Here is a 26117-nt window from a genome sequence, read left to right as displayed (position 1 = left end):
GATGCTGAGGCCCCGTGTACAGTATAAATATAGTCATGTCAAGGAATGCAACTAGAGCTGGCTCATCCCCTTGCCTAGTTACATTTCATAGAATCATAGATTATTAGGGACCTCAAGAGATCATTTAGTCCAACCCCCTGCTCAAAGCAGGACCAATCCCCAAATCACCCCCTCAAGGATTGAGCTTACAACCGTGGGTTTAGGAGGCCAATGCTCAAACCACTGAGCTATCCCTCCCCAAGCTTCACATCTGAAGTGTAGGCTGAACCTTAACTATGTGAGTAAAGCCACGGCCTAACCATGAAACCATAAGCCTATCTGAATTATAAAACATGGTTAAGGTCTAATCTATGTTACAAACTGAACCGTGCTAGACAACAGAATTGTAACCAGATCCTTTGACATGGCTTTATCTCATGTGACCTTAGACAGGGCGTTACAGAGCAGATAGTACCTCTGTTTTTAAGACCTCATCCCCAAGATTCCTCCCACCTCACAGGGTCCTGGAGCCTGGGCTTCTGCTTGAGCCCAGAAATCTACACTGCAATAAAACAGCCCCACAGCCGAGTCCTGTGAGCCTGAATCAGCTGGCACGGGCTAGCCCCAGGTCTCTAGTTGCAGTGTAGACATACCCTGAGAGCTCCTTTTCCAGATTTAAAAGTATTGCAAACAATCCTTTAAAAAAAGAGTGTATATCAGTGTTACTGATTGGCAACAGCAAAAGCAAGTATTTTATTGATCTCCCATTTAAAAATAAAGCCCATCGCACTTTACCTTTTCATTCAGTTTTTGGATATCTGGAGTCTTGAACATCCTGAGCTGCTCCAAGGTATAGTTTTCGTTTGCGGTTCGATTGCCTAACATGGCAAGTACGCCATTCCTGGTGTTTTTTGAGTATCTTATGATGGGGACTGCTCCACTGATTTTCTGTTCAGTGGATGATGACATTTGGTAATACTTCCTGATGTTTCTGAAGGAATCTACATAAAGAGAAATAGCATTTAATATATGAGAGGCAGGCCATATTTTTATTGTGTCTAACAAATACATTCTTGATACATGATGAGTGGCAGTAGCTTCGCTAGGTTGTCCGCTGGTTCTTGGCTCTGGATGAGAGGGGAAATGAAGCTGGGAAAGCCAGGGATTGTGATTTTCTGCAGGCTTATGAATCTTTTATTCAGCCAGCTACGGAGTTTTTATGGGTTTTTTTGTAACCACCTCAGGGCTTGTCTTCACTTAAAAAGCTACAGCTGCATAGCTGCACTGCTGCAACTGCACCTTTGTAGCGCTTCAGTATAGATATTACCTATGCCGATGGGAGGGAGTCTCCCACTGGTGTAAATAATCCAGCTCCCTGAGAGGCAGTAGCTAGGCCAATGGAAGAATTCTTCCATCGACCTAGTGCTGTATACACAGGGATTTAGGTTGGCTTAACTATGCCACTTGGGATGTGTGTGTGTGTACATTTTTTACACTCCTGAGAAGGAAGTTATGCTGACCTAATTTTCTAGTGTAGACCAGGCCTCAGCTGGATACTAGAGGCCTGATCCAAAGCTGACTGAAGTTATGAAAACTTTTAACTTCAATGGGTTTTGAATCAAGCTGGAAAGACAGAGCTGGAAAGTTAATTTAATGAGTATGCATCAGTTGTGAATATTTATTTTAAGGACATTGATGTTTGTGTCTTTCCACCAACTCTAATTAACCACTATAATATTGCCAAGCTCTAGGCTGCCAGCCAAACAAATATTTAGGAGATTTATACACCCTCTGTTTTGCAGGGTCTTATGCAAAGACAGACATGTGGTGGGGTCCCATTCCCCACCCATGGCTCAGGCTTTCTAACCTCACCATACCCACATCACACAAAAGGGAAATAACTCTGATGTGGTGCTGGCACCAAACTGAGGATAGATGGGGGAAAAGAAAAAACAGACTGAACAGGTAGGAAGGCTCATGAGAAAGCTGGCAGTCTGGTGGCAGTGCTTAGTGTTGGAGCTGTCAGATACTTGGTGGCAAGGCTAATGGCTGCATAGGGCCATGACTCCATATGTAGTATAAACCAGATACCTCAGTTACGGGTGTTTTATATGAATGTCTGACTGTTGGTCTCTAAAAGGTTGAAAGCATGAAAAGGACTCAGAATCTGACCAAATGGCATCAACAGGTTAAGCTACAAAGGTACATAAATCAGTGACCTGCTTATCACTTTGCATAAAATGTTCTTTCTTAGTCCCACTTTGAATAAATTTCTCCAGCTTTATTGATTGCTTTGAGAAAATCTGCACAAGTGATCAACGTGGGAATAGCGCCACGTTGTGCTGAAACACTAGTGCACCAGCCTGAATGGAGGAGTCAGACACAAAGGGGTGTGGCAGAGAAGCTCTGCATCTCAGTTAGTTGTTTTCTTTCCTTCCTTCTTTCTTTCAGCTTTGTCTTTCATCCTCTCTTTCATTCTTTTAATCTTAGTTAGCTCCATTTTATTCTTATTGAAATAAAGCAGCAAGAAACTTTGAATTTAGAGAAGTGCTGGTATTTTGCTTCATGTAAGCACTGAGCACATTAATAAAATAACAACACTAGCAAGCCCTGTTTGAATGTACACATATTCTATACACTGGAATTAGTTTAAACTTTACATCTTTCTGACAGTATTATAGAAATAAGAGTTAGGTTCTTTGTTGTATTGTATGGTGTTTGACATTCCAGCCTAGTCTTCCAGAATCGAAGGTCTTTCTTGTCTTGAGCACTATTTGCTTTGATCAATCAGTAGGGTGGTTTGTACTGTATGTACTCCACTGTCCTTACTGAATGGACTAACATCTGCTCGATGTTTCTGCCTCGTTCTTTAGAGGCTGGCCTATAAAGAGGATATCAGCCCTACTACTCCTACCAGCTGATGGAGATTCTCCTTAGCACGAGTTAATATTAAGCATAATTCACTTAAGAATGCAGTATGAACAGGAACCTTGTTCTAACACTGCAATTCTCTGTGATGTTGAGCAAGTCACTTCACCACTCTGAGCTCTGTTTTCCCAGATGTATATTGCAAGGATATTCAGATTCCGATTCCAAGGCCAAAAGGGATCACTGTGATCATCTAGTCTATGTTATATGGGAAGTCTTAGAACTTCCCCAAACTACTTCCTAGAGCAGATCTTTTAGAAAAACATCCAATCTTGATTTTAAAATTTCCATGGTTAGAGACTCCACCACAAGCCTTGGTAAGTTGTTCCAATGGTTAATTAACTTCACTGTTTAAAATGTTCACCTTATTTCCAATCTGAATTTGTATAGATTCAGCTTCCAGCCATTGAATCTTGTTTCACCTTTGTCTGCTAGACAGAAGAACCAACTATCAAATTTTTGTACTTCAGACTTCGAATTACTCCTTAACCTTCTTCTTGGTAAGCTAAATAGATGAAACTGCATGAGTCTATCACTATACAGTATGTCTTCTCTGAACCCTCTCCAGTTTATCAACATCCTTCTTGAATTGTTGATACCAGAACTGGATACGGTATTCCAGTAGTGGTTGCATCATTGCCAAATAAAGAGGTAGTATAAACCTTCCTACTCGCGACTTCCCTCTTTATGCATAGAATGATCACATTAGCCCTTTTGGCCACAGTGTATGCTATTGATATGACCTGGTTCTTAATTAAATAATGTTTGCATTTATAGAGCACTTTACAAAATATTACTAAGGCCAGTCAATATTAGAGGAGGGAACAGAACCCAGGTCCTCTTAACTCCCAACCCATTATAAACCAAGGGGCTTTTGAGGCCTACCTCTGCCTTTTTTACATGGCTGCTCTGGTACTTCTGTATGAAATTCTGAATGCTTGAAGTCATGGGATTTTGAGCTAAAAGTGGATTTGCAAGTTGATATGTGAAAAAATGGTGGCAGTTTTTAAACTATTGAGATGTTATGGAAAGCTAAAATTGGAGGGTTTAAAACCATGCAAAATGAATTGGTGAAAAATTGTGTGTGAAATGTCATGAAAAATGTTCTCGTATTTCGATTAGCTGTTGGTCTTCTTACCTTTGTGGCTCAAATTATTCAAATTGTGATATAGACGTATTTTCTGTTTCAGGTTTTCATACAGCTGGTCAGCTTCTTTCTTAATGTCGTCTATGATCCCATTCAGGTCGGGAAATTCATCCATTTTATTGAGATGTGGGTCCATTTGTGCAACTTTTTGTCTACAGAAGACAAGTGCAGGTGTACAGTAATCATTCTAGATTTATTATTAATCTAGGAGTGAGATACACATTATTTTAGATGACAACAGTTTATCTTAGACCAGAAGGAAAGATTCACTTGTGGCATCATCATACTTAGGAAGGTCAGAGGACTAAGTGAAAAAAGGCCAGCATTTACATTCCCAATTTTATTGACACTTTCTGTAAGGATGTCATTCTGTGTGCTTCAAGCTCAGATCGGTCATGATAAAACCTGTTGTGGAGATTTATCAATCTTCCATTCCTCAAATGCTTGAAGTCATGGAATTTTGTTAAAAATTGCCCATGAAGGATGCAGACAATGCTCCCGCAAAAATGTTTGAACATCAAATGTCTGGTGAGCCCCCAGGCTCACATGTTCAAACATGTATTTGCATGTGCAGAGTGGGTGAATGCATATGTGATTGGCTAATTAGGCATTCAGCCACTCTATTTGTGCATGCAAATGCTTGTTTGCAGCATGCCACTGTAGTTTTGCAATCACATGCCTTTTGAAAATCTGGGTGTTAAATCCAGGCCGCTTAAAGTGCATCTCCTGATTGTTATGTGTGCTTAGTTACTGCCCCCTTCCTTCTTCCTATGCTTCCTCCCAGCCTGGCCTGGAGCTTCTTTCTGAAGTGTTTTTAATTGTAAGTATTAGGAGGTGCTGCACTGGAGCCTTTCCTCCCTTTGTGCTCACCTTGCTCTGACCGGATTGTCAACATTATTGCTTCACCTCTCCCATTATTCTGATGCGATACCAATGCCCCATTAGTTTCACTCATATATTATTAGCACAATGTTCTGATACTGTGAAGCTCTTGTACATTAGTCAGTTATTAACCTATGTATTTATTACATACAGCTTCAGATACCTACTCACTTGTGAATACAGAAACCTCCCTGCCTTTCAGGGATTTGTACATGCACTTGAATTATGTGCAAGTCTGTGCCCTGGTCTACATTACAAACATATGTTGGTATAACTACATTGCCCAAGAGTGTGGAAAATCCACATCCCTGAGCGACGTAGTTATACCAGCCTAATTCCTGGTGAAGACAGCACTATGTCAACGGGCGGGCTTCTCCTGTTGACACAGCTACTGCCTCTCAGGGTGGTGGAGTACCTATGCAGATGGGAGGAGCCCTCCTTTCAGGGAAGATAGTGTCTTCACTAACGGTACGTCCAGACTACCCGTCGGATCAGTGGGTAGCGATCGATTTATCAGGGATCGATATATCATGTCTCGTCTAGATGCGATATATTGATCCCCGAACGCGCTCTCATCGACTCTGGAACTCCACCAGAGCGAGCGGCGGTAGCGGAGTCGACGGGGGAGCCACAGCCGTCGATCCCATGCCGTGAGGATGGGAGGTAAGTCAAAATAAGATACGTCGACTTCAGCCACAGCATTCCCCGTAGCTGAAGTTTGGTATCTTACATTGATCCCCCCCCCCCCGCACCCAGTGTAGACCAGGCCTAAGTACTACAGCGGTGCAGCTGCACCAGTGCAGCGCTGTAAGTGTAGACAAGCCCTGAGTCTCAGGCACAAGAAATCCAGGACTCTGGAGTGCTTGTATTTGCCTACTGAGAGGATCTTAAGGCTATTGCAGTCTTTGTGGGCATCTTAAAGGATTTTGATCAGCTGGAAGTTCAGTTTGTCTGAGTACCTAAAGTTTGGAACTTCTTGAATCTGCAGCTGGGCACAGTTCAGAGCAGACCTGAGGTTGTTCTAAATTATGCTGGTGTGCAATTTCCTGCAGCTGACCTTGGGTTCAGGGAAGTGAAAAAGTGTTTTAAAGCCAAGTTGGCCCCTCCCTCACCTTGACTGCATCCAACAGGGCTGTGATGCAACTCAGGATTTGAGCTGTTAATGGGATACACAATAATAAATCTATCGATGATTTAGGATCATTAATTGACAATCCAGTATCTGCATGGTGATCACAAATAGAACTATAAATACATTGCACAACTATGAAAGTAGAATGGAAGATTGCTTTTCCAATTCAGTGACATTTATAATGCACTTCTGTTCTACAAGAGAAAATATTACCGAATGTAGCCATTAAAATCCTTGATGTTTAAGAATGTCTTCAGTGAAAGAACAGGAGTTTTTAAAATTCTTTCTATTTCAGAAATCTTATCTTCTAAGCCTTTGACGGGCATATCACAGCCGGGCCTTGTGTCTCTTTTATCTTCTAGATTTGCAGCAAATCTCATTAACCCCTGAAGAGTTTGAGATAGGGTAGTAATTTCATTATCCCACTGATCAAAACAAAGGTGACACCGAGAGCATGTGGGAAATTCTTGTTTGAAGCCTCGACCACACTGATCACAGAGCTTTCCAGTGACACCAATGCGGCAGTTGCAAGCTCCTGTGTCTTTGTCACACTCAGGTTTGCGAGTTCCTTCGTCGTTACACGTACATGCTGCAGAACATGACATTGCTTCTTTTAGATGTTAGTTAAGTTATAGGGATAAAACATGAAAGATGACACAATTCAATACAAATAAACATTTTTTGCCATTTATTGACGCTATCGCTGTTGGACCATGTAGGCTGGGATTTTCAAAGGCACCTAAGGGAGTTAGTCCTAAACACTATTGCAATGTTGATCACAATAAGCAAAACACAGTTTTTATACAAATAATTGCTACAGAAGCAGTTCACAAACTGTGGGTCGCGACTTCAAATGGGGGTTGCATCATCAGCCGATGGGGTTGTGGCAATCCCTACCATTTTGCTCCTCACAGCGTGACCTTGCATGTACAGGGTGTGCGAGGTCACAATGTATGGACAACACCATTTTGCTCTACAAAATTGTGTCCCCCATGCTGTCTGGGATCCTGGAAGGAAATAATTCACTAAAATGGGTTTATACTGGCAAAAATTTATGAACCATTGTATTACAGGTTTCTTTTATGCACCATTATATACTACTATTATCTGACAGTGAGATCTGTCAGGCTGGGCAATAATCTCCTTAGAAAAGGGCTAAATGCCACACCTTGTGGGTCATTTAAACTAGACTAGTCAAAATGCTCTAAAATGTTCCGTAGAGAACAATGCTGGAGTGGCATAGACATGGACTTGGTGATCCAACAAGTCTTTTCCAACCCTAATTTCCATGATTCTATGATAATCTTACAGGTGACAAACATGATAAATATTATGTAATGGTTTTTAATCCATATTCCAGAACAAAAGCTAAATCAAAACTATTTCTCTATTTATATGTCTTGTCTGCTATATTCAGATGAAGGGCTAACATTTAAAGACAATATTGTGATTTCTGATACAGTACATCCCCCCGCAATAATACTTACAAATACAATGCATCCGTGGATCACCAAAGTAATTTTCCTCACATTCATCACAATGTCTTCCACTGTAGCCTGGTTTGCATGAACATTGGCCTGTGAACTGCAAAGACAGCCTTCAGTAAACAACTGCCAGCAATATGATTATGTATGCAGTGTTGTTGTAGCTGTGTCGGTCCCAGAATATTCGAGACACAAGGTGAGTGAGGTAAACAGAAATTGGTCCAATAAAAGATTTTACCTCACCCACCTTGTCTCAGGAATATGATTTGGAAGAAATAGCACGACCCAACTGAATAAACATTTAATTCAATAGATATATTTTTTTCACTGTGATTTATGACATACAGCTGCACAAAGGATGTAGTGGGATTGTTCACATGCTTTTTTAAAAACAGAATGAGTTACAGGATTGGCCCAAATCTCCCAAAAAATGTTACCATGCTCCAGCTGCTTAGTGACATATGGTTAAAAGTTGGGAAATCACACAGATGGAAGTTGTCATAACTATAAAGGGAAGGGAACAGCCCTCCTGTGTACAATACTATAAAATCCCTCATGGCCAGAGACACCAAATCCTTTTACCTGTAAAGGGTTAAGAAGCTCGTAACCTGGCTGACACCTGACCCAAAGGACCAATAAGGGGACAAGATACTTTCAGATCTTGGTGGGGGGAAGACTTTTGTTTGTGCTCTTTGTTTTTGGGGGTTGTTCGCTCTTGGGACTAAGAGGGACCAGACAGCAATCCAGGCTCTCCAAATCTTTCTGAACCAGTCTCTCATGTTTCAAACTTGTAAGTAACAGCCAGGCAAGGCCTGTTAGTCTTATTTTTGTTTTCTCAACTTGTAAATGTTTCTTTTTGCTCAGAGGATTTTACCTCTGTTTGCTGTAACTTTGAACCTAAGGCTAGAGGGGGTTCCTCTGGGCTATATGAATCTGATTACCCTGTAAAGTATTTTCCATCCTGATTTTACAGAGATGATTTTTACCTTTCTTTCTTTAATTAAAAGCTTTCTTTTTAAGAACCTGATTGATTTTTCCTTGTTTTAAGAACCAAGGGGATTGGATCTGGACTCACCGGGAATTGGTGGGGGAAAGGAGGGGGGATGGTTAAATTCTCCTTGTGTTAAGATCCAAGGGGTTGGATCGGTGTTCACCAGGAACTTGGTGAAAAAGCCTCTCAAAGCTACCCAGGGAGGGGAAGGTTTTGGGGGGAAAGAGGGTGTTCCAGACACTGAGGAATCCGGATGGTGGTAGCGAAACCAGATCTAAGCTGGTAGTTAAGCTTAGAAGTGTTTATGCAGGTCCCCACATCTGTACCCTAAAGTTCAGAGTGGGGGAGGAACCTTGACAGAAGTGAAAACAAAATAGATGCATGGAAATGCCCTTAGTTTACTGAGATGAAGGATTTCACATGTTCCAGACCTCATTATTGACCTCTGAGAAGATAAATGGTAGACGCTCCTAAACTCAGCTATCCCCGGCTATTTTCTGCCCATCTGAGACAGGGTTTTTCTGTTATATATAGCAAATTTGCGTAATCAAATTCTTATTCCTTCCAGGCTAAACTACTGATCTTTAGATCCCAGTTTCAGGATACATTAACTGTAACTTAGAATCTCAAGGTTATATTGTTCTAATTGTCCCAGAAAACATATTTTGGAATTCAAACAATAAAATTCACCTGATTAAATTAACTGGTGAAATCTGTACTAACTTTCTAAAGGTTAAGATCTAATTTGACTAGGAAAAATTACAATTCCAACAATTAAACTAAAGAACAAACAAACAGAAAACTCTTATAAAATAAAATCTGAAATCCTTTTAATTAGATAAGATCCCACTGCCATGGAAGTCAGTGGCCAAACTCCCACTGATTTCAAAGGGATCAGAATTTCAACCACAGATTCAGCCTTAGAAAAACTTTGGATTTTTCCAGACCCCCCTGAGCCCTATGAAGTACATATAGATTAAATATGATAAAACATAACTCATTTCATGATAAGATATAAACAAATGACATGAATTCAGTCTGAGAGACAAGGTGAGTGAGGCAATATCTTTTATTGGACCAACTTCGGGGAAAGGTACTCCCAGTAGTCACAGCAAAATGGGAGGTGGAACGGATTGTTTAGCCACAAGTAGTTAACATATTGTGAGAGACCATTCAAAGTGAAGTGGCCCTTTAACACCTCTGCAGTCAAAAATGTTACCTCACCCAGCTTGTCTCTCTAATATCCTGGGACCAACCTGGCTACAACATGACTTTAGTTACTACCACATGCAAATAAATACTTAAAAGGACACTGTCAAGACTGCTGTTGAGTTCAAAATTTGACTAATTCTTTCCCCTTACACACACTTATAAAGGCATATAGTCCTTGTGTGCCATTTCCACACAAAATGCTTCAGTGCTTCATTTCAGGAAGATACATGAATGTAAAGAGCTCATTGTTCATGAGCAAACCTGCCATAACAAAACAGCATGTATTATATGCACCCAAACAAAAAAAAAAGATAAATTAATTTGTGACAGCTTCAAAGAAAGCTAAGAAATTGTCTAAGAAATTGTTATTAACAATGAGAAAAACAAAAGATTTTGATAATTTATGAGCAATACTTTGACCGTGTCCTTTCAAAATGTCCCTGTAACTTCAGACATTACATCTCCCATCTAGCAGAGTCGTTATCTTGCCTGATTGCACTGGTTACTTTGAGAGTTTCTTGGGTTACAGTCACAGAATTGACATCCTATTCCATGAGACATGTTCCAGTAGCCAGAAGCACACTGGTCACAGGTAGAACCTATTACATTAGGTAAGCAAGGGCATACTCCAGTCTTTCGGTCACACAGGCAAACTCCATCTCCAGGTGGACATATTGCTAGGTTCACACCTGAAAAATTGCAAGTACACCCTGGAAAGAGAATGCCAGTTATTATATTGGGTAAAATAAGAGAATGTTTAAAATACATTTAATAACTTTAATTCTTGTTTCTGTGTGAAGGGAACAAGTTTTTGCTTCTTTTCTTAGAGCATAGAACTGTACTGCATCTCATTTCACAGTGGACTCTCTCATATGAGCCATATACACTGGGAGGAAATCTTGAAGAATGACTAGGAATGGCAATTTAACTAACAGTGCTAACACAATTAATGAGTATTTGTTCAGCACTTTGAAGATAGTGTTATATAAATTGCTCAGTTTCCATCATGTGTCTTATCAGCTCTGCAAAAGCCAACTCCTCTGTGTACCATGATTTCTTTAAGGCAGATCTTAGTTCTTGGTGGTAATATCTACTTGCAATTGAATTGTTTACTTACTTCTGCAGTTCTGAAGAAATGCTGACCCAAAGTAACCTGGTTTGCAGAACTGGCAGTTTGGTCCATGTGTGTTGTATAAACATTTTAAGCATTCTCCTGTAACCTTGTTACAAGATTCTGGATCTGTTGCATCAATATTATTATTGCAGGAACATGGCAAACACTGAGCCCCTGGTCTTCCTGGATTCCCATAGAACCCACTGGGACACTCATCACACCGATTGCCTGCCAGAAAGGAAGGCAAAATCAATTGCTGAGTGCTAGGAACACAAATGAAATCATCTTTTGACAAAACTGTTTGACAATTCCTACTGCCTGTGATAACCTAGATTTAGATGTGAGTTTCTCAAGTAACCTTATATTATCCAATTGGACATTGTTGCATTTGAGTTGTACAGTAGGTTAATATTACATGTACCACATTGGCCAGAGGCTGGAAATGTGCAGCCCTCCCCCCCGACAACATCTCTTACCAAGGAAGTCCCAGCTAACTTTATTTTCTGTTTTAAGCATTCATTTAAGGTAACTTTTTCCATCTCACAAAAATAGCTGGTTTCATTCTGATGGACAAAGGAATGGAAAAGCACTTTCATTTCTCCCGTGGAGATTAAGACTAATTTGACACTAAGGGCTTGGCTACACTTGAGAGTTACAGCGCTGGCGGTGGCTTTACAGCACTGTAACTTACTCCCCGTCCACACTGGCAAGGCACATACAGCGCTGTATCTCCCTGGCTACAGCGCTACATGTACTCCACCTCAACGAGAGGAATAAAGAGAACAGCACTGGTGCTGCAGTGCTGGAGTGCCAGTGTAAACAGTGACTAATCTTACTACGCTGTAACTGACTTCCGGAATCTTCCCATAATGCTTTTAAGTAAAGATAACACTCTTTGTTTGTTGTGATGCCTCTCTTTGTTTTGTTGTGAACTCGGGGCTCCCGGAGCTGCTTATCTAAAAAACAAACAGAGTTACTGTTTGCAGTGAATGAGCAGAGGCAGGGGGATTCCTTTGGAATGTCCACAGCTAGTGTTTGCTTGAGGAGAGAAACAGCGTGGCGGGCGGGGGGGGGGGGGAGATGTCCGTTTCGGAGCAGCTACTTATCTGGTCTGTGAGGAAAAAAACAAAGAAGGCTATTTGCATTTAGTGAGTGAGAGAGGGGTGGGGGAAGGGGTCGGAACTTGCAAGGCAGGGAGCTGACACAGTATCAGCTCCAAAAATCCACTCTCTCTCTCTCCCCCACGCTCCCTGTCACACTCCACCCCACCCACCTCTTTTGAAAAGCATGTTACAGCCATTTGAACGCTGGGATAGCTGCCAATAATGCACCACTCCCAACACCGCTGCAAATGTGGTCACACTGCAGTGCTGGTAGCTGTCAGTGTGGCCACACTGCAGTGCTTTCCCTACACAGCTGTACGAAGACAGCTTTAACTCCCAGCGCTGTACAGCTGCAAGTGTAGCCAAACCCTAAGAAATAGAGTCAAGTTGCTACAAAAACAGCAACATGTAAAATAACCCAGAACGAAACCACCCATTTGCAAAACAGTAGTTAGAAGTAAGAAAAAACCCTGCGGTGATTGAGAGATCAGGTCAAAACTCACATATAAAGAGGTTTTCTCTTATGGGGCAGCATTTTAAACCAACATTTTCAAAACAGTTCACTACTTTGGGTGCCTCAGTTTTTGGGTATCCATGGCTTGTTTAGTTCAGAGAGGATGAGCACCTGCAACTCCCATTGACGTTAGCTCAGCAGCACTGAAAATGGGGTCCGAAAGGGCAGAGCCTCAGCTAGTGTAAACTGTGATAGCTCTATTGACTTCAGTGGAGCTATGACAATTTACACTAGCTGAGGATCTGCCCTAAGAGTCCCAGATTGAGCAGCCGATATTGCAGCACACTTTCGCAAATCTGAGCCTTAATGCATAAGGAGTTAATAGGAGGACAGACAATAGGTTTATCCAGTAATAAATGAAAGTAGAAATAGATTAATTTGCTTCACTGAGTCCAGTTTTCTTGGGTTTCTTCTGGTTTCCTTAGTTGCTTGTTGGAACATTAATTGCAGAACTATTGCTTTCTCTGGGTGGTCAGTTACTACATGATTTCCCCCTCTGTCCCAATAAACCAAACACTAGCCTTATTTATCTACCTTATTTTCATTATTCCACTCTATCGTTGAGCAGATGGGTGGGAATTGGCTGTAATTTTTCAATCTTTCCTTAAGAACTGTAATATGATGAAAATTAAACTATATGTTTCATACCTGAGTAGCCCTCAAGACAATTGCAGACTAATTGCAAAGTGTGAGGATCTTGGTAACAGGAATGTGCAAAATATCTACTGCTTGCAGGTGACTCTGGACACATACATGGGCGACAAGGGTCTCTTGTGAGAGGATTTCCATAATAACCATCGACACACCTGTCAAAACAGTCACCACAGAGCTACATTAAACAATCCTCGTGACAGATATGCCTCTCAGTCCATGTCGATAGCTTGGTTCACGTTTTAAAATATGACAGCACGTGTCAATATAATGCTACTCCCATTATTTGGTACAGAAGTGTCCAGGCTTGAAGAGATTAAAGGAATTAGAATCGCTGCTGTATTCCCCAAACACGGAGCAAATTACACATTTTTTGTTAAAGGGGCATTGCCAAACAGTTCTGGCTCAATCATCCACCTCCTCAGAGACCCTTTTAGTCTAATTGGTAATGTAACATTTTCTAAATGTATATATTTTAAATTTCCCACACCATCTCTGATACACTGAGTAACTGTTATTTATAAAGGACCCACCATATTTTTGCTCTGCTACTTCTAAGACAGCTAGTCTACCAACAGAAATCAACAAATAGCCTAAGGGTCATATTGTCTAAACCATTTTCTAGCAGAACTCCCCATAGAATTCAAAGGGAAGTTCTCCTTAAACTGAATGGGCGGAGATGACTCAGCCAAACTAAACTAATCAGCCAACCAACCCTATTACTGTTCCAGAATTATACTGACATCACTTCTGTTGCTGCAAGAACAGACAAAAAGAAGAACTATTTCCAGCCCCATTAGAAACGCATGGGGGAAATAATTTGTCATTCATATGGAAAAGCTACAAACCAGCAGACAGAGAACTGTTCATTTAGGCTCCTCAAAGATTATTGCAAACACAAAGTATGAGAACAAGTATTGAGGACTATTGTTTTGGAACTTTTTTTTAAATAATTGATAGGATTCACAATTCTAAGATATATGCAGCACCTTTCACATGCATCAAGATACTGAGGGTTCAATCTTGTGAGGTGCTGAATGCCTCCTACCAGGTGCTGGAGTCCATTTTGGTCAATTTCACAGTCACTGGATTTTAAAAATTGTAAATTTCATGATTTCAGATATTTAAATCTGAAATGTCAGGGTGTTGTAACTGTAGGGGTCCTGACCCAAAAGAGGGTTGTGCAGGAGTCGCAAGCTTATTGCAGGACGATTGCAGTATTGCCACCCTTACTTCTGTGCTGCTGCTGACGGCAGCGCTGCCTTCAGAGCTGGGCTGCCAGAGAGCGGTGGATGAAAGGTTGCTGGACGAGAGCCCAGCTCTGAAGGCAGTGCCGCCGCCAGCAGCACCATGGCATAGTGTGGTATGGCCACCCTTACTTTTGCACTGCTGCCTTCAGAGCTGGGCCCTCGGCCAGCAACCACCACTCCCAGCTACCCAGCTCTGAAGGTTTGAAATGACATTGCCTCACATCAAAAGATGCATATCAAGCTATTCACTAACATTCAGACACACTTTCTAGATGACAGCCCTTGCATACCTTTCACACCTACTTCCAGTTGTAAACCCGCTGCAGCTAAGGCATGCACCAGTCACTGGGTCACAAAGCTCTGCGTAGCCATTACATGGACACGGGCGACAGTTGGGAAACCCAAAATACCCAGCCAGGCACCGATCGCAGCATCGACCATCAACCTCTCGGCGGCATGAACACTGTCCTGTCAGCTGATCACACAAAGTGCTCACTGAGCCTTGAGGATGGCACTCACATGCTAGAGAAACACAAGAAAAAGGAGATGCCGTGTTATGGATCAGCTAAATTCTAAATGTATTTTCCTGAAACTGGTCACCATCTGAGGCCATAAGACTGAGATGTGGCTTCACTTAGATGCAGGGGCGGCTCTAGGAATTTTGCCGCCCCAAGCATGGCAGGCAGGCTGCCTTCCGCGGTTTGCCTGCGGACGGTCCGCTGGTCCCGCGTGCCTGCGGGAGGTCCTCTGAAGCCGCGGGACCAGCGGACCCTCCGCAGGCAAGCCGCCGAGGGCAGCCTGCCTGCCGCCCTCGCGGCGCCGGCAGAGCGCCCCCCGCAGCTTGCCGCCCCAAGCATGCGCTTGGCATGCTGGGACTTGGAGCCGCCCCTGCTTAGATGTGCAGAAGTGTCTGTAAGGGGTCAGAGATGATTTTTTATTTTATTACTGTAGGTTCATGCATGTCAGTGGCTGGAAATCCCCCAAAAGTTTGGTGTGCATAAGCTTATCTGAACCTCTTTGGCCTCCAGAAGCGGGCTGTGAATCACACGAGAAGAGCCTTCTAATAAGTCTTCTGGAATTATCTGTTTCCAGTCAGGCTGGAATTACCATCAGAGCAATAATTTTTTCAGCACTTCCATTTCCATTCCCAGCAGGAGCCAGAAAGTGCAGAGTCATATGGAAGTGGGGGTTGGGAGGAAAGCTAATTGTGCTCTTTGAATCTCAAATGAGGTTCACTTGGAGGGATGGGTAAAGATTCAGTTTACTTTTATATGAAGCACTGTTTAATGTTCACTGTTTAGTACTTACAGTAACATCCAGGGAAACCAAAACCAAAACTTCCTGCAGAACATCTGTCACAACAGCGGCCTGCAACATTAGGTTTACATTGACACTGGCCTCCAAGTTGACTGCAGCTGGAGCTCAGGGACCCTTCTGGATGGCACTTGCATGCTGTTGGCAAGAAAAATTCACACACACATAATGAAAAATGAAGTTAACTATTTTCATGCTTTCCCCCTCCTTAGCAGGTTTTATACTCAGAGTTACCAGAGACGTGCTAATTGAACAAAGCAGAGTCTGAGTCCCACAAACCGGGGGTTTATCTGTCACCAAATTATGTGCTTTGAACTCTTTGACAATGTTACATTAATGATGATCTTATACCAGTCATCAACACGAGCCTTAAAGTTCTAATCTGGATCTGTAAAGTTCAGGATGTTGCAAAATTTGGATCCAGATATAAATATGCTCAAAGTTTGAGGTGTTTGGTTAAGGTCTAATCCTTTTGAAGAGAGATTTGCTAATGTTTGGACTTTGAACATGCTCACAAATCCATTTACAGACATCAACTAATGGAGGTGGTAATAGCAAATCATAAATCATTATGTTTCAGCAAAAAAAATAAAATAAAATACCTTGATAATTACATCACTTGTGGTAATTCTGCTTTATGTCCTGGCTACCACCAGGGAGAGCAGAGTAGACATGAGTGAATTATTTGTGGCAAGTAATGTACCTGATGAATGTTCACATTTTTGTTCACCTTAATAGCATTTGTAGGCCCTAGCTGCAATGCTTATTTTATGGGATGCAACAATTTTTCCCTCATAATTTAACCTACACTATACATGGTGGAATAATATGTAGCAGATAATTTATTTGATGATTTTTTTTCTGTCAGTTGTGTATAAATTACTTGTGAATATTTTCCGCATTATTCAACTAGCTCTATGTGTGAGAATTAATCTCTTTCTCTCTTTCACAGATACGCATGCACGAACGCACATGCACAGCCACCCACAGAGTGGCAAGAAATTTTTCAAATGGCAGAAATATTTTCTGGTTTAGATTGAAGAAAGGGTCATATTTTGAGCCTATTTTATCTGAACTGGGTTGCTCATTCTAAGCAATAAGACATTTGTTTGAAGGACACACAATACTTTTCAGTGTACTGAGCAAGACAGGGTAAGTATGACTTGTGGGTATTTTCGCAGCACTTGCTAGCAGCCACCAGATTAGGAATCACTGTTTCAGCTCAAATTTATCTGAGTCTTTTGGCTACTGCCACATTTGGACAGGGCAGTGTGGGTGAAAGGATGGCAGTTGGGCACCAATCCTAGGCTCTGATCATGCAAACAAACAGTTACACATATGCGTCACTTTACTGCCATGAGTAATCCCATTGAAAATAATATAACTATTCACGGTAACAAAGTTAAGCCTGTGCATAAGTGTTTCCAGGATTGAGGCCCTACAATGTAATCACTACTGATTTTTTTAAAAGTAATGAAGAGCTGGAAAATTATTCCTGATAAAAACTGAAACATGTTAGCTTTTCCAGCCATATTTGTGACAAGCCTTTTGGAAAGGATAGCACAGATACTGTGGTTTCCCATGAATAGAAACTATGACTTTTATAGCGCGCAAACAAGCAGTTGTTACAGTAATACAAATAATAAATGGTAATAATAATAAATGTCATTAACTCTCTTTTTCTGATAACCATCCCCTCAAGAACAACAACGACACAGAGATGAATAGACAAATTCAAGTATAATTCACAGAAGAGCAAATACACAACCGGAAAGCCAAGGACACATTGAAACTGAAGTCCAGTATTGCATCAAAAGAAAATAAATAGTATATTATGTCAGTGATAATCGGGAATCAAAACCACACATTGATAACGCAGCAATTGCAAAAAACTTGTTTTCTTTCAAGTTTGCTATGGGCACAGGAGGGCATGTTGAGATTACAAAACACTATGTTGGGGTAAATGCACAACTGTCTTACTATATGTCCCCTAGTGGCTACCCTGACCAGTGGCGCTAAACATTCACAGCTCACACTACATGGCCAGCATTTGATTGCATGCTCTACCTGCTGTAAACCCATGACTGCTACAAATCAGATCCTGTAGCCAGGGCTGGATTAACTCTCCTGTGGGCCCAGGGCTAGTAGATTTTGTGGGAGCCCTGTACACAAGTCTTTTTCCTAATTTAAAACAAAATTATCACAATTATGGCATTGAGGCTATTAACACTATACTAAACTTGCCTTTTAATTAACATAAAGCCGTTCTGTGGTTACATTTCAGTCTTAAAACATGATATTGTTAAGTTATTTCAAAATAGCCTAATTCTTCCCTTAGAACAGCTGCTATATTGGTTTCTTTCTGGGAGGGAGTTTGGGTGCAGGAGGGGGCTCCCGGCTGGGGCAGAGTGTTGGCGTGCAGCGTGCAGGAGAGGGTGAGGGGTGCGGGCTCTGGGAGGGAGTTTGGTGCAGGAGGGGATTCTGACCTGGGGCAGGGGGTTGGGGTGCAGGAAGGGGTGCTGGGTCAGGGAGGGAGTTTGGTGCAGGAGGGGATTCTGACCTGGGGCAGGGGGTTGGGGTGCAGGAAGGGGTGCTGGGTCAGGGAGGGAGTTTGGTGCAGGAGGGGATTCTGACCTGGGGCAGGGGGTTGGGGTGCAGGAAGGGGTGCTGGGTCAGGGAGGGAGTTTGGTGCAGGAGGGGTTCTGACCTGGGGCAGGGGGTTGGGGTGCAGGAAGGGGTGCTGGGTCAGGGAGGGAGTTTGGTGCAGGAGGGGTTCTGACCTGGGGCAGGGGGTTGGGGTGCAGGAAGGGGTGCTGGGTCAGGGAGGGAGTTTGGTGCAGGAGGGGTTCTGACCTGGGGCAGGGGGTTGGGGTGCAGGAAGCGGTGCGAGGTTCAGGCTCTGACCGGGAGGCACTTACCACAGGGAGCTTCCAGCCAGCGGTGCAGCAGGGCTCAGGAAGGCTGCCTGCCTGCCTGCCATAGCCCATGCTGCTCCCAGAAGCAGCCAGATGTGGGACGTCTCTGCGCGCCCCTGAGGGGAGGGGGACAGCATGTTTCTATTTGTTGCCAGTGCCCGTAGGCACTGCCTCTGCAGCTTCCATTGGCTGGTTCCTGGCCAATGGGAGCTGCGGGGAAAGTGCTGCGGGTGGGGGCAGCGTGTGGAGGCACCTCTCCCCCCTTGCCACCAGGAGCCACAGAGATGTGCCAGCAGCTGGCCATTTCTGGGAGCGGCATGCGGCCACAGCATGCAGGCAGCCTGCCTGAGCTCTGCTGCGCCATGCCCCACCTTAGCCTGAGGCCCTGGGCTGCAGCCCCTAAAGTCCCTGTGTTAATCTGTCCCTGCCTGTAGCCACTAGTTACTTTACCTTTTCCTAGAGTATCCCTTTGCCCACATGCAACCACCATATAGTTGCTTCTGAGGCCATTCCATTCAAAGAACTTGTTTACATGGGACTGCTGAGGTCACCAAGCCTCATTGCCTCAGGAACCAAATGTCTCCCAATTTAGGTCATTAAAAAGGCCAAAGAGTTCATATTTTATACTGAGAATCATGTCAGAATACGGCGGTTACAGTGATCTTTAAAGATACCACAAGTATTGTCATTTTTAATGTTTTTGTGCTGTAAGAGAAAGACCGTCATATTTGTTCAGTGCTGATGCAAACAGCTGCTAGAGGAAGCCATTTGCATGGCACGACAAGTTTTATTAGTCCTACAAAATCCAGGAAACTATGCAACATGCTCTGGAGTGCCATCTATTGGCATTGTATTTATTATCTATTTATAGCGACGTAGATATAGTGCACGCCTATAATAATATTCTACCGAGAGCATGTAAACCAGAGGTTCTCAAACTAGGTGTCGTGACCCCACAAGGGGTCGTGAGGTTATTACATGGGGGGTCGCGAGCTGTCAGTCTCCACCCTCAAACCACACTTCACCTCCAGCATTTATAATGGTGTTAAATATATAAAAAATGTGTTTTTAATTGATAAGGGGGGTCACACTCAGAGCCTTGCTGTGTGAAAGGGGTCACCAATACAAAAGTTTGAGAATCACTGATGTAAAGTCGACCATCGGTGGAAGTGTCTATACCATGCTGTTAGTACAGATACTTACGAACTGCTCCATTGTGAATACGAGCTGACATGCTCACTATGAGCCTTGCACACACTTCAGGTAGAATATGAGGTCCAACTTCTGAAGCAATTTCGACGCAGTGATACTGCTGGTACTCATCTAGATCTTTTTGACTGCACAGGTTCTCCACTGAACTGATTCTGGGAATAAGTCCAAGCTTTGGAGTTGACAAAGAGAGGAAAGGGCATTCAGAAAACTACAGTTTACCGAACTCTGCTACTTCAACTCTGCACTTCATGGTTGGAAACCCTGAGCTCAGCCATTGCTAGAGTTCCATTTTACTGTTCCAGCACCCAAATCCACATTTATTCTAAAGTTTTGGGTGTTGCCCTAGATTTTGAGATAAATGAGTCTGCATTATATCTATCTAGAAAACCAAATTATGGTATGTCCTCAGAATGAGGTTTGTACAGAACTGCTGCTGAAGTCAGTGGTAGCTGCATTTATAAATCTAGAGGCAGGATTTGGTCAGCATTTGTACATGCATTTTTGAGAGAGTGAAAAGTAGTTTGAAGAACTGAAGTCCAAACTTGGTCATTCTCCCCCCTTCCCCAGCCCATCAAACTCAGTTTTACGAAAATTACCAGAGAAACTAATGCTAAAGTATTTTAAAATTTTATCTGGAAATGAGCACAAACCAAATACCCACCTCCAAACTTCCTTGAAACTTAGGAAAAGTTTGGATATGAATTTCAAGTGTGACTCCCAGCTCTGCAATGAACCATTCCAAAACTCAAATATGAACACTTCTGGGAAAATTCAGATCTAGATTTAGATCCAAACTCCAGGATCCATCTCTACACACATCCAAGATTTTCCATGAGGATCACACATATTAGCTTAGATTTTTTAGGAAAGCTGTGCACAAAGACCTGTGTGCATTTACCCTACTAATGATTGCACTTCATCAGTAAACGAACAAATGATCAATTATACAACCAACTGGCTAGTAGAATGTGCAGTTACTGTGTCTGGACATACAGTTATAATATTCAGACACAGAAATTAGTACACAAATACAAATCTGTATTTGAACATGAAAATATGTACACCCAATACAAATTAGTGTAACCACAAGCATGCTTTTCTGATTTTTTTTGCTAAAATTTGATTTTAAATGGTTAAAATAAGAGTTCTAAAGGCTGTTCACAAAATATTTTGAATATACCTCTGTCAAGGAGAGTGAAACAGGTATAAATATTATTAAAAGGAAGTATGTAACAGGATTACTTACTGAATCAATCAAGATGTATGATATAGTCCTTGGATCAGAGGCAGAAGGCTGTGATAAATAAACATCTACAAAATATTCTACTCCTGGGTCTAAGCAGACAGGAGTATGCAGAAGTGCAATTCTGTTTAGAAGGAATAAATACAGGAGTCAATGTTTCTTTATCAGAAAGTTAATAAGTATAAAGTATTTGCTTCAGAAAATATTTAAAGGATGTAAACAAAGATTTGGAAAAGTCTTCTGTGTTCACATGCCTTATTATCAATGGGAGATACACATGGTCAGGAGAGACTAGATCCTTTGTGGGAGTTTGAGATGGAGGAGTATGCAACTGACTGGGGCTCCTATGTAGGACAATAATACAAATAATAAATAATAATCTGTTTGGTGGCTTAATTTCATCGAAATAAGTGACAACCATTCTGTCACTGTAATGATTCACTGTAGAGTGATTTTTAAGACGATGAACTTTTAAAAACATTCTATTTCTTGCTGGTATCCCAGTCCTGGATCTGCCATGACCAGTGTTCGCCTGGTCATTCTGAGGATATTTGTGTAACTTGTTATTCACATTTGTGCACTTCCTACCATTCTTTGGCTGAGACATTAAACTGAAGTTGTTTCCTTCTGTTAGCTATGGAAGTGCAAGTTAAAAACCTTAAGGCAGTTCTGAAAATAGGAGAAGCCAAGGACATCCTTGGGGTCTCTTGGCCAATATTTCATCTCTTTAATGAGGTAGGTTCTAATGCCCAACATTGTGTCTGAGTTATTGATCCCATAGCCAAAAGGGTCACTGTCAGGAGCTGGGCCTGCATTCCTTACTCAGGCAAACCTTTGACTTATGTGGAGTTTTGCCAGAGTCAGGACTGCTGCATCAGGCCCTCAGATTGCATCCTACTGCTGTCCAGTACTTTGGTGTAGCAGCAATGTGAAAGGCCACATGCCCTGTTCTAATTCTGAGTATATTCCATTCATATTCTCATGCATCTATCCCTTTGCTACAAAACATCTTTGAGAAGAACATTTGAACACTGAATATTTAGAGTTGTAAAGAAGGTAACATCCTCACCTCTTTGTAGCTGGCAGAGCCAATGTGTGTGGCTCTTGCAGAAGTGCCTTGTTTCTGCAGCGATCACTTGTCAAAGCACCAGAGGGGTTGACTGCAATACTTCCTATCCAGTCTTCTAAAGACTATCCATTTGGGAAGAAAGTTGTGATAGTTTTCAAAAATACCTGAAAAATTCTCTTTTTCTCTCATGCACATCAACCTGCCAATGTTACTGAGAGCCAAGCTAAACGATAACATATTGCAGTAACAACCACCACGTTCCCTTTTTGTTCATTACATGATATTTTTTAGAATGTTCTTTACTGAAAAGTGCAAGAGAAAAACAATGGTTCGTATAAGCCAAAGAAGTTAGAAATGGAGGGTCAGCTCTTGAACTGGTGAAAATGGGTATAGTTCCAATAAAGTCAGTGGAGCTGTGCTCATTTACACCAGTTAAGAATATGTCCCAAGAGGTTATAATATAGAGTTCAGCACATAACTTTGCTCAAATTGCTAGTAAGTAAAAATGAACTGAGATAACTTTGTAATGAGATTCTTAACATTCTAAATGAATTGTCTAAATCTTTACCTGGGAAAATGTATATCATAGCAGCACAATACAAAATCACAGATTCATCCAGAGCCGATTATTGCACTCTAAATCAATGGGAGTTTTGCCTGACTCAGAATGACAGGAGTGGATCTTGATGTAGCTTAGTAAACTGTTTAAAGTAGAACAGTCATAACTGATAACCTGAATGGTGTTGTTACTGTAAATATCTGAGAAGTGAAGGAAAAAAGGATGTTCTGCTGGGCCATGTACAGATGAGCAACTCACATGCGGTTTATAGGAATAATTGCCAATGGTTTAATCACATCTAAAATGATTATGCATTTTTCATGTGTCAGACATGTGGGCACAAGACAAAGTCAAATCAGGGGGCATAGATCAGGAATTCTGGAGGGTGAGGTCTGCCCAGAAAATACTCCCCAGTTCTGGTTCTGTTTTGTTTTATGAATGACAATGGTATGTGCTGCAGGGGGATCATGTGGGGTCAGTGGTGTAAGTAGAATCCATTTCTGACCAATACAGGGGTGCACCAGCTAAAGGGGACATGTGGCCTCCCCACATGACTGTCCATGTGACTCTTCCCTGCCCCGCCCCCAGCCCGGGGCCCCATGCTCTCCCTTTTCCCTTCCCATGATCCATTACCTGGTGGGGGGCGGGAGGGCTCTGTCCTCCTCCTGCTGTGCCCGAGACTTCAGAACCGCAGCAGGGAAAGGAGCAGAACATGGGGTGGCAGCTCCTTCGGCGCAGCTCTCTTGACCCCAGCCCCTCCCCCTGCCCTTCCACTAGGGTGACCAGGTGTCTGGTTTTCAACTCGAACACCCAGTCAAAAAGGGATCCTGGCAGTTCCAGTCAGCACCGCTGACCAGGACGTTGACTGTCCGGTTGGCAGAGCCACGCAGCGGGGCTGACAGGCTCCCTGCTAGTCTCCGCACCGTGCAGCTCCCGGGAAGCAGTTGGCATGTCTGGCTCCTAGGATTAGGGGTGACCCAGGGGGTCTGCATGCTGCCCTGCCCTCCGCCCACAGGCAGAGCTCCCACTGGCCAGGTCAGGGCAGGGGCGAACTAGCGTGACTTGCGAGCACGCAGCAGGCGGCTGTTGAGGGGTCGTGGCGCATGCCTCTCCCACTGCTGCCAGCCCTTTTCTCCTCCTCATGCTCCTCCTGTGGCTGGGCTCGAGCTGTGGTGCATGCCCTGTGGTGAACCATGGTCTGTCGCCACATTGCCGGCACCCATCTCCGAGTGCTGGGAATGGGGCTGCTGGAGGAGATGGGAAGAGAACGAGATGAACCCATCACCCAGTCCAGCCCAGCAGGCTTGGAGAGTTGAGGTCAGGCTCGGCCCGGCAGCACCACAGCACTGCCTTCACCACAGCTGCACTGCCCCCGACCCCGGCCTGGGACAGTCCTCCTGAGTCTGCCGCTGGCCCCAGCACCCCTGGATCTGGACAACTCCTCCCCCCCAGCCCTGCACCCCCATCACTGCATCCCGCCCCGTCCCAACCCCTCTGCACACCCATACCCCTCACTGTATCCCTCCCCAACTCCCCACACCCCCATACCCCTCACTGTATCCCTCCCCATCCCATCCCAGCCCTGTACCCCTACAGTGCTCTCCCACCCATCCTTTCCACCTCCCAGAGCTGCTACCCCTATGTCCCTCACCCCCACAGCCCTGCACCCTATTCACCTCCATACACTGCTGCACTCCCATTACGTCCCTATACACTCCTGTGACCCCCACATCCTCCTGCACCTGTAGCCTTCTGCCTCCCCCTGCATCCCCATCCACCCCACATACCCCCTCCTCTCTCCTTCACTGCTCTCTCTCACCCCCACCCTGCTCTCATCCTTGGCCTCTTTCCCTCCCCATCCTCTCTCCTCAAGGGAACACGTGTGGGCGGGCGGGGGAAGGGGAACCCTTTGCTGCCCTTTCAGAAGGACAGTCACAGTGTGTGCTCCTAGCTAGCATGTGCTGCCTGGAGCATATGCACTAACCAGCTGTGGTGCATGAGTGGGTCTGGTAACCAGGGGCGGCTCTACAAATTTGGCCGCCCCAAGCAGTCATGCCCGGGAGGCGCCCCCGAGCCGCGGGAGCAGCGGACCTCCCGCGGGCATGACTGCGGAGGGTCCGCTGGTCGCGCGGCTCAGCTGGACCTCCCGCAGCTGCGGACGGTTCGCTGGTCCGGCGGCTCCGGTTGAGCTGCCGCAGTCATGCCTGCGGGAGGTCCAGCCGAGCCGCGGGACCAGCGAACCGTCCGCAGTCATGCCTGCGGCAGGTCCGGTTGTCCCGGGGCTCCGGTGGACCTCCCGCAGGCATGACTGCGGCAGGTCCGCCGGCCCAGCCTGCCGCCCCCCTGGGAAACGGCCGCCCCAGGCGGGTGCTTGCCCCGCTGGGCTCTAGAGCCGCCCCTGCTGGTAACCGGACCCTTGTCCTAGTGCTAGGTTGGTTATCAGAGCCTGTTGATGCATAATTACTTCCCCTCTACAGGCCACTATGAAGCACATGGCAGGTTTTTGGCCCTATATATTCTATTTATGGGACAAAAATATGATAGGATAAGGCTGATAGTTTTGCTCCAAACCTTTGTAGAAATCATCCCCATTTGAAAACAGATGTGTCAGTCCAAAACTCTTGTCATATTACTGCTCTGGAACAGCATCTCTTAGGAAAGTCTTAAAATGGTGAATTAAAAGTCTGAATTCAAATACCTCAGGTTCATAACGAAGAGCGATATCAAAGTCCATTGCAAAGGGAATGTTGCTGATAGTAAATCTTAATCCAGCGCCATTCAGGACACGGGCAAAGCCAGGACCAGTCCATGTGACAGGTTTGCCAAGGGTGGGCTCCCTGAAAACAATATCCAGAGCAGAGTTCCTCCCAGACTGAACTCCACCCTGCAAGGAGATAGTGACATTGTGAACAACAAATACAGGAAAAAGATAGGTGCTTCTGCTGTGCAGATTCCTAGTTTCTGCAACTAGTCAGCATCATTTTGTAAACACGCTGAAGATCTGGTCCGCTAAAAAAACCCATATATATAAATCAAAGTTATAGTCACACCTAGAAAACCTCTCTTACTCTTTGTCTGGGGATTGTGGGAGCTTCTGGAAGTGAGGCTGTGTCTGTTATGTGCTTTGTGCTCTAGCTGGGTTTCTGTTAGTCTGCTTGGTTTGGTTTTGTTACTTTCTGTTTCTTTGTTTCAGGAGTGTTGTTGGTTCCTCCCCTTTTTTCCTTGGGGTGAGTGGGTGGTTTTCTCCATGGGGTTCACTTCAGATGGGTTTAGTGGTTTGACCTGCAAGCATGGGGTTCGGGGTGCGCCTGCTGTCTCCTGCACTGCAGAGGATGTGTTGCTGAGTGTTTGGTACGGTTATTGGCTGTGCTAATACAAAATCTGCCTCTTGAATGAGCAAATCTATAGCGACTTCCCT

General features: G+C 43.8%; 1 protein-coding gene across 1 annotated transcript in view; it reads right to left on the bottom strand.

Moving 5' to 3' along the window:
• The window catches only part of LAMB4 (laminin subunit beta 4), a 72728-nt gene that overhangs the window by 12404 nt on the left and 34207 nt on the right, over positions 1–26117 (bottom strand). Inside the window, exons 15-27 of the mRNA XM_039484383.1 lie at positions 25398–25583; positions 22141–22262; positions 21075–21195; positions 19820–19997; positions 15696–15839; positions 14678–14909; positions 13135–13292; positions 10873–11097; positions 10245–10465; positions 7556–7652; positions 6282–6657; positions 4046–4206; positions 775–980 (exon numbers count right to left, since the gene is read on the bottom strand). Coding sequence (XP_039340317.1) covers positions 775–980; positions 4046–4206; positions 6282–6657; positions 7556–7652; positions 10245–10465; positions 10873–11097; positions 13135–13292; positions 14678–14909; positions 15696–15839; positions 19820–19997; positions 21075–21195; positions 22141–22262; positions 25398–25583 — 2427 coding nt within the window. The remainder of the gene's footprint in view (positions 1–774; positions 981–4045; positions 4207–6281; positions 6658–7555; positions 7653–10244; positions 10466–10872; positions 11098–13134; positions 13293–14677; positions 14910–15695; positions 15840–19819; positions 19998–21074; positions 21196–22140; positions 22263–25397; positions 25584–26117) is intronic.

Source organism: Mauremys reevesii, linkage group 1 (assembly GCF_016161935.1).
Source record: "Mauremys reevesii isolate NIE-2019 linkage group 1, ASM1616193v1, whole genome shotgun sequence".
Classification (NCBI taxonomy): Eukaryota; Metazoa; Chordata; order Testudines; family Geoemydidae; genus Mauremys; species Mauremys reevesii.
The sequence above is the reverse complement of the archived record's forward strand: the minus strand, read 5'-3'. Positions and strand labels throughout refer to the sequence as shown.